Below are 9,526 nucleotides of genomic sequence, written 5' to 3' on the forward strand. Positions count from 1 at the left end.
TGAATAACTTAGAGTTCAAGGATTAAGTGTTCTGGCTCTAGTATTAACACAGACAAAAAAATACTGATACTCTATAATATTAAAAACATAACTAACGCCCATAAGTACAATAGTCTTATTACACAAATGGCGTATTGCAATAATATCATACATGCACCCCTATGATCAAAGTATATCTACGCCTTTCTTGCGTCATCAAAACAGTTCAGCGTTAGGTAGAAGACGTGATTTTTCTAGATAAACACAGGGATAACTATAAAAAGGGAACAGAAAAGCATTTTGTCTTCGTTTAACGGTTTGTCCGAGTCTATATACTTTTGTTTTAGGCGACTCTCGCGTTGTTTGCTAGTTTCTGTTTTTATTCTCCTTCACGTGAAGTCACACGCGGGAAATTCCAGCGTGAAGACCTAGTGGAACAGCCATTTATAGCACTGCGAGGGCAACTCTGGTCTCACTTCCCCCAAAATATATGACAGAAAATGGAAACGCTAAAGAAAACAGTCTTGGCTTTGACATGCAGAACGCTGGGTCTGTGCCTCTGTATTTGTACTTTGTTTTAAAAACAGTTAATAGGCACAGTAATGTCAGCCGATAAACCTTACTGTACACCCCAATGCCTTTGATGGAAACTGTTCATGTCAGTCTAACACTGATCATCTATAATTATGCCAAAACAAACCCATTTCAGTAGGAGATAAACTCCTAGCCAAAGTTAAAGCATAGGACCTTGTAATGTCATTTATCCAATGAGAACATAATGAGTTTCTGCTTCCAGGTCTACATGAAAGCATTTAATAGTGTTTTGAGCTTTGATTTACCTGCTCCACAAAAATAACTTTTCTTTTCTCTGAAGCAGAAATGAAAGGACAGTGTGATTAGACCCTGAATATATTTATGTATCATCACTGATGCTTTCGGTTCGTTTTTTCAGTTACTGTTAATTGAAAGGCTGTGATCCCCTTTTCAGCCCTTCTGTATGTTCTCAAGGAACTGTGACTGTATCACTATAAAAACTGCTATAATGGCAAGCTGCTGTAGGCTTCACATGTCACTGGTATTACGTTTTCACTCATCCTGTTCACTTTGTTTCGTGACATTTTGATAATAACATGAAATAAGGCTGCTCTTTTAACAGAAATATCTAATCAACCAGTCTCATTGCAGTGCTTTTGGGCATGTTGGTGTGGTCAAGACTAGCTGTCTAAGTTCAAATCAGGCTTTAGAATGGGCAAGAAAGGTGGTTAATGAGACTTTGAATGTGGCATGGTTGTTTATGCATTTATGTGTTAGACTGGTGGGTGTGAGTATTTAAGGAACTACTGCTGGGATTTTCCCGCGCAGCAATCTCGTGGCTCACCAGGAATGGTCTGAAAAATAACCAGTAAGCAGCAGTTCTCTGAGCAGAAATACCTTGTCAGTAAAGTACAGTAACTAAAGAAACCACCCGTTTCAACTAAAGTGTGCAGAAGAGCATCTCTGAATGCACAACATATCAAATCTTGAAAGGTCACACTGTGTGCCACTCCTGGCAGCTAAGCATGGGAAATTGAGGCTATATACTGCACCAAAATTGGACAATAGAAGAAAAGAAAAACATCGCCTGTTCTGATTAATCGTAATTTTTTATGTGACATTTAGAGGGTAGGGTTAGAATTTGGTGTAAACAGCATGAAAGGATCCATCCTGCCCTCTATCAACAGTTCAGGCTGCTGCTGGCGGTGGATTTATGTTTGGGACTTTTCTCAACCATGGGTGCCACAAGCCAGTTTTACTGCCTTACTTTCAGTTAATGTATTTTGTTTTGCACTATGCATATTTTATATGCCATTAGGTCATTTATTGTGAAAATTCTCATGTAGGAACTATTGTACTGCATTTTGGTTCCACTGGTGCACCTGAGGGAGATGCACGCCCATGTTGATGTGTGAGCATGGCAAGTTGAAGCAAGAGAAGCCAATTTAATTCAGAGAAAGTTGTTTCTTAAAAGTATCTGTAAAGTGCTCATTTCTGCCTCAAAGCATGGGTCAGCCAGCGAGGTATGTTTGTATGTTATATAGATCATTTTATGTCTTTAATTCACTCGTCTTACTATCTCATTGGATTTTATGTTATGTTTTAGTTCGACGGTGGTGTAGTTTGTGATCAAGGTGAAGCTGTAACAACCCCAAGATCTTACAACTAACATTAAAGCCAACTTCATGCCATCAGTAAAAGAACTCTTTATTGACTTTAAGAAGAGGTAGAAGTGATAAGCCAGTGTGCTCCTAGTGTCAGTACCAAGCCTGGATAAATTTGGAGGGTTGTATCAGGAAGGGTAACTAATGGAAGACCTTTACCATAAAAAAAAAACCCAACCATGCAGATCATTAATTTAAAAAATCTGTTTACGTTGAACTCATTCTTTAGTGTCATTTTCTATTTTGTTATGTGATGTATTTATTTTCTTGACTGAAGTTGTTTTTTCTCTTTGGCTGCTATACACAGTAAAGTACTTCTTCATTGCCAATCAGGATAGTTTTGTGTGGTTGGTTAGTACTGGATGCTACCTTTACGTGTTCACAGTTCTATCAGTTTTGAAGAGACCCCCATCACCACTGGCTGAAATGCAGCCCCAGACTATCACAGAGCCTCCACCATATTTTACAAATTGTTGTAGACACTCACTGTTGTACCTCTCAACAACTATCATAAACCTCGTATTTTATTTGGTATTATAAATTTTGTTCTTAATCCTCCCAGTGATTTTCATATAGCAGCGAACATAACATCTGAGAATCTAATGAGATTCTTTATTAATAAAATTGTAGACATTATGTCTCACATCATCCCTCCCATTTTGGACCTCAGCCGTCTACTTCGAGCCAGTGTCCCCTGCATTACTTAATGAAGTAGTCAGCAACTTGAAAGTTTTTTCATCAATTGTAAACCGTTTTATTCACCGCAGGAGTTTTCTTCCTTCATGCTGGTTGGAGTTTACATCCCTCCACAGGCCAACGCAAACAACGCACTGTGCGAGCTGGCTGACCAGATTACTACCCTGGAGAGGAAATTCCCGGACTCCTTTATAATTATTCTTGGGGATTTTAACAGAGCAAACCTAAACCACGAACTCCCTAAATACAGACAGCATATAGACTGCCCCACCAGGGACAACATCATACTGGATCACTGCTACACCACTCTAAAAGATGCCTATCGCTCTGTGCCCCGGGCAGCTTTGGGACATTCTGATCACTGCATGGTCCATCTTATTCCAGTTTATAGGCAAAAACTCAAACGTGCGAAGCCTGTAGTCAAAACTGTGAAGAAGTGGACTAACGCAGCAAAGCAGGAACTGCAGGACTGTTTTGACTCCACTGATTGGACTGTTTTTGATGCTGCATCTGAGATGCTGGATGAGCTGACGGACACTGTGACATCATACATCAGCTTCTGTGAAGACGTGTGTGTACCAACAAAGACCTTTTGCACATACAACAACAATGACCCATGGTTCACTCCTAAACTCCAACATCTTCGTAAGGCCAAGGAGGACGCCTACAGAAGTGGTGACAGGGCCCTGTACAAGCAAGCCAGGAACACACAGGAGATCAAAGCAGCTAAAAGCATCTACTCCCAGAAGCTGGAAGAACGGCTCCCAGCCAACGACCCTGCGTCAGTGTGGAGGGGCCTGCAGGAAATCACCAGCTACAGACGCCCCCACCCACTATTGAAGCAAACAAAGACCTGGCCAACGAGTTAAACACTTTCTACTGCAGGTTTGAGGCAGACAGACTCCCATGCCCCACCCTCCCCTCCCCAGGGACATTGCTTCAGACATTGACCCCCAACACACCTTCCACCTCTCCCCCCTTCACCCTCCCCCTCCCCAATCCAGTCTCAACGACCACCCCCACCCTCCCCAATCCAGACTCAACGACCACCCCCACCCTCCCCAATCCAGACTCAACGACCACCACCGCCCTCCCCAATCAACACTCAACGACCTCCACCACACCTCTCACCCCCCTTTCCTCCTCACTGAAACTCAGAATACACACTGAGGATGTGAGCCGACTATTCCAGAAACAGAAGCCCAGGAAAGCCCCCGGACCAGACGTTGTCTCACCCTCCTGCCTCAAAACCTGTGCTGAACAGCTGGCTCCCATCTTTACTCGCATCTTCAACAGATCCCCATCACAGGACTGAATGACTACAGACCTGTCGCCTTGACGTCTGTGGTCATGAAATCCTTCGAACGACTGGTGTTAGCCCATCTGAAAGACATTACAGGCCACCAGCTGGACCCTCAACCGCCCGGGAACTTATGCCAGGGTCCTGTTTGTGGACTTTAGTTCGGCTTTTAACACCATTGTGCCTGAACTTCTCTCCTCCAAACTCTCCCAGCTCAGCGTGTCACCAGCTACCTGTCAGTGGATCACCAGCTTCCTGACAGACAGAAAGCAACAAGTGAGGCTGGGGGAGATCACCTCTGAAACCCGGTCCCTCAAGGATGTGTCCTCTCACCCCTACTGTTCTCCCTCTACACTAATGACTGCACCTCCAAGAACTCGGCTGTCAAACTCCTAAAGTTTGCAGATGACCCCACCGTCATCGGCCTCATTCAGGATGGTGATGAGTCTGCATACCGGCAGGAAGTTGAGCGGCTGGTACTCTGGTGCAGTCAGCACAATCTGGAGCTGAACACTCTTAAGACTGTAGAGATGACAGTGGACTTCAGGAGACATCCCTCAACTCTGCTCCCCCTCACCATATCAGACAGCCCTGTGTCGACTGTGAAGATCTTCAAGTTCCTGGGTACAACCATCTCCCAGGACCTGAAGTGGGAGACCAACATCAACTCCATCCTCAAAAAGACCCAGCAGAGGATGTACTTCCTGAGACAACTGTGGAAGTACAGTCTCCCACAGGAGCTGCTGATCCAGTTCTACACTGGTCATTGAGTCTGTCCTGTGCTCCTCCATCACAGTCTGGTATGGAGCAGCCACTAAACAGGACAGGAGCAGCCTGCAGCGGACTGTACGGGCAGCAGAAAGGATCATCGGCGCCCCCCTGCCCTCCATCCAGGATCTGTACCTCTCAAGAACCAGGAAACGGGCAGAGAAAATCATCACAGACCCCTCACACCCTGCACACAGACTTTTTGATCTGCTGCCCTCTGGCAGACGGTACAGAAGCCTGCAGACCAGGACCACCCGACACAGGAACAGTTTCTTTCCCCTCGCCATCTCCCTCCTAAACAGTTGACCTGTCACACTGCTCCCACTGCCAGACTGCAGCTGCACCTTATGTACATTGTGTAGTATTCATTCCACCTCATTCATTTCTGTATTTCATGTATACAAGTTTAGATTCGTTATTTATAGTTGGTTTACACAGCTTGTGTATGTATGTGTATGCATGTGTAATGTATATATAGACACGTGTGTGTGTGTGTGTGTGTGTGTGTGTGTGTGTGTGTGTGTGTGTGTGTGTGTGTGTGTGTGTGTGTGTGTGTGTGTGTTACATTGCTGTGCTTGAGAGCCACCATACCGGAACCAAATTCCTTGTATGTGTCTGCACATATACTTGGCCAATAAACACGATTCTGATTCTGAACCTGAAGCCCTCAAAATGTATTTTGGATATTATTCCACCTAGCTTACTGAAAGAAGTTTTTGACACATGTTTGCTTTCTATTGTTAATAGCAGTCTGGGTCCGTCCCCTCTGATTTTAAACATGCTGTGGTGGAACCCATCCTTAAAATGCAGAATCTGGACGCAACAATTTTATCAAATTACAGACCAATTTCTAAATTGCCCTTTTTGTCAAAAGTTCTGTAGAAAATCGTCCTTATCCAGCTCCAGGCCTTTTTAGATCAACACAACATTGGCGAAGTGTTCCAGTCTGGTTTTAAAACTCACCACAGCACTGAAACTGCTCTTTTACAGAGTTTTAATGAGCTTTTAACTTTTACTGACTCAGGAGACCCTGCCATCTTAATATTATTAGATCTCAGTGCTGCTTTTGATACAGTAGATCGCAGCCTTCTCATCTCTAGACTGGAACAACACACTGGAATAAAAGGGATTATTTTGGAATGGTTTAAATCCTACCTATCTAATCAAAGCTTCTCTGTTAAACTCAGAGACTCATTATCCCCAAGGACCGTGCTTTCTTGTGGGCTCTAGCCTTGGCCCAGCCGGTTTTTTAATCTACATGCTTCCGATGGGCTCAATTTAAAAAAAATATGATATCTCGTTTCATTGCTACGCAGATGACTCAGATTTACGTTCCCCTGTGACGAAAATCTGTGAATCCTCTGTTTGATGGGTCTGTTTGATTGTCTGGAAGACATTAAGGCATGGATGGTGCTACATTTTCTCAACCTAAATGAGCAGAAAACTGAGGTCATTGTTTTCGGTGCTTGTGACCATCTTGACCTTGGCCATCTAGAGATCTATAAAAAATCATCTGCAACAAATTTAGGAGTGATCTTTGACAGCAATTTGACAAACAGATAAATAACGTAATCAAGACTAGCTTGTTTCATCTTAAAGTTAAGCCTTTTCTCTGCTTCAGAGATTTTGAGAAAGCGATCCTTGCCCTCATCTCGTCTCGACTTCTGTAATAGCCTCTATTCTGGTATTACCGCTACACTAATTGGCCGACTGCAGCTATTCCAAAACGCTGCAGCGGGGCTCCTAACTGGGACGTGCAAGTGGGATCACATATCTCCCATACTTGCATCATTACATTGGCTGCCAGTCAGCTTTCCAATTGATTTAAACATTTTAACACTTGTTTTTAAGACGTTACATGGCCAAGCCCCTATATATCTTGCTGATCTTCTTCTTCGTCTTCTGCCTTGACTGTGTTATTGTACAGTACTTTGGTCAATAACTGTTGTTTTTAAAAGTGCTATATAAACTTGAAACTCTCTCCTGACTTCCTCCGGACATACTGACCAAAATTTCCACAACAGACCTCTTGCCACTGATTTTCAGTCCAGTTCTGTAATCTTGCATAACTCAGCTTTTTCTCACTGTTTGATTCTTTAAGACTGAAACTTGCATTTCTGATGACGTGTCAGCAAACAGTAGATGGTGCAGTCAGGTGCATCTTTTTGCTAGAATGATTCACAGGTCTGTGTTAACTTGCTTAAGTTAACATAAAGTATACATTATTATTATTGTTGTTGTTGTTGTTATTAAAAAAAACAGCCAACTTCCAAAGAAAGATGTTAGAAAACCTGGAGAAAAACAAAGTCTGTCTCACTCCAAGCAAAACATTAAGAAATAAGAGTTGGCTGAAGACTTTTACACAATACTGCTATAAAACAAACAAAAAGAAAACAGTTGAGTGAAGTTTGACAGATAGTGCTGGAGACTGCTGGAATGTTGTAATAATCCTGCAAGAGTCACCTCTGACAAAGAGTTTGCACCATCTCCTGGCCAAAGAGACGGTATTACAACCGTCTCAAAACTGCTCTTCCTTGTTTTTTTGCATTAATGCCAGTAAAGCAGGTATAAAATGAAATAACTCTGCCTGTCTAACATAATATAATAACAAGGAAGTTAAAGGACAGAATAAACACAGTAGCACATATACTATATTATGTTGCACACCAAATGTGGCTCCTACGTGTTCCTCAGACTGCGCAGACATATACAGCCACCAAGCACGCTCTGTCTTAACGCTGTATACATTCAGTCCAGCTGAAGTTTGAGTGCGCCTGGCACCCCTCAGCACAGTCATCTGTGAAGCCACTTTACTGTCTAGTTAAGTCACTCACAGCTTTTATATATGCAATTGTGTGTGAGGGAGCATGTGAACGCTGCACTTGCTGTAGTGCAGCGTTCACATGCTCTGTCAGGAGTCACGAGTCACACCAGACCTAAGATCATCAGCGGTGCTTCTGCAGTTCAGACTCCATTTGTAATGAAACACGTCAGTGCATTGCAAAGGCAGAGTCAAGTAAGACTGATGTCATCAAGGAGCAAATCCTGACATGTCCCCAAGCTGCTCCATTAGCAAACAGGAGGGAGATGTGTTGACACAGTGGCAGTACGTGGGTTACTCTGTGGCGACATGGGCATGTTTTCTGTTTCACATATGCCCCCCCCCCCCAGTGTGGACTTTAACCTTGCTGCATTCAGCGCCCTCAGTCTCATGTTTTCCAGGAAACTGCTTTTCCCTGACAGTATGCTTTTATCAGACAGATAATTTCACTACAACTCAGCTAAGTAATATAATAAACATATAAAAATGGTCTCCTCTGCATCTTTGAGTGGTTTCGTGACATTTTAGTGGTACATTCATCGCCTGGTTAACCATAAATCTTATTCATCAGTGCTGAGCGAGCCCACATTTACCAGAGGCTACATCCACATGTTGCAGCTTGCCTCACTTCTCAAGAGACGTGATGGCTGAGCTTGTTCGGCGAGTTCTGTGAGGTTAGAATAAGGGGACAGATGGAAGAAAAAAAGTAGTGCGGGGGAGAAAACAGTCTTTAGCACACAGTGTGAGCGTCATGCTCTCAGCAGCCAGTCGTGCAGCAAATAACAGATGTTTGCCTGCTAACAGCCAACAGTTTAATAGACCTAGCAGAATAATTCTGCTTAAAAAAATGCTGTTCCCTTTGTAGTGTTTACAGTCTTTGTCCACTTTTTATTTGCCAGTGTGTGGATAAAGGGCTTGCATCACTTGCATCACAGTAAATGTTCTGTGCTTTATGAGGGCTTTGTTGCTGATCTGTTGATCAGACAGTGCAATGAGCTGTGACTCAGCCAATCCAAAAAGTCCCTGTCATCGTCAAACAAAGGAGCAGCCACACACCTGACAAGAAGGAAGTCTTGCAGTCTTTCAGGCACTCGCTGATCAAACGTACTAGTCTGTGCGGGCAGCTGTGATTCTGTAGACTTTCTGGGCTGCGTTAGTGGCATCTGGTATGTTTATGGAAATCTGTCAAAGTCATTTAATCACTTCAATGTTCTTAATCTTAATACATTTATAATAAAAGCCTAACACATAACCCTGTCACCCATGATGGCATCATTTTTACAACCCCAGTTCCAAGAAGGACGCTGAGTAAAACCCAAACAAAAACAGAACGGATGACAATCTGCAGGTTTATCAATTTTGAATTATCAGAAACAGAAAGGTGGCTGTAAAGGTAAGTGGTCCTAAAAAGCCACAGTAGGAGGAACATTTTGCAACTAATTAAGTGAACTGGCAGCAGGTCAGTAGGATGACTGAATCTCTCAGATGTTTGCTCAAAAGTAAAGATGTGCAGAAGCCTGAAAAAAACACCACTTCATTTACAAATTGTGGAACCGTTTCAGAAAAATGTATCTTAAAGCAAAATTGTAAAGATTATGTATATCTGATCATCTGCAGTACATAACATGATCAAAATGTCCTGGGAGTCTGGAGAAATGTCTGTGTGCAAGGGAAAGGCCAACAATCAATACTGGATGCCCGTGATGTTCGGCCCTCAGGTAGCACTGCTGTGGGAATCTCTGCACGGGCTCAGGAACATTTCAA

At 43.1% G+C, this 9,526-nt stretch overlaps 1 protein-coding gene across 1 annotated transcript; it reads left to right on the forward strand.

Annotated features, from left to right (window-relative positions):
• Window positions 1-39: 39 nt before the first annotated feature.
• LOC113030385 (uncharacterized) lies at window positions 40-4,149 on the forward strand. Its single transcript, XM_026181798.1, has 2 exons — window positions 40-295; window positions 2,945-4,149. Exon 2 carries the CDS (start codon window positions 2,960-2,962, stop codon window positions 3,740-3,742), a length of 783 nt encoding a protein of 260 aa, XP_026037583.1. The 5' UTR covers window positions 40-295; window positions 2,945-2,959; the 3' UTR covers window positions 3,743-4,149.
• The last annotated feature ends 5,377 nt before the right edge of the window (window positions 4,150-9,526 follow it).

Source organism: Astatotilapia calliptera, chromosome 10, assembly GCF_900246225.1.
Source record: "Astatotilapia calliptera chromosome 10, fAstCal1.2, whole genome shotgun sequence".
NCBI classification, from domain to species: Eukaryota; Metazoa; Chordata; class Actinopteri; order Cichliformes; family Cichlidae; genus Astatotilapia; species Astatotilapia calliptera.

What these genes read in the sequence shown, in the direction of transcription:
- LOC113030385 (XM_026181798.1), top strand. Translation starts at nt 2,960, where the DNA reads ATGCTGGTTGGAGTTTACATCCCTCCACAGGCCAACGCAAACAACGCA.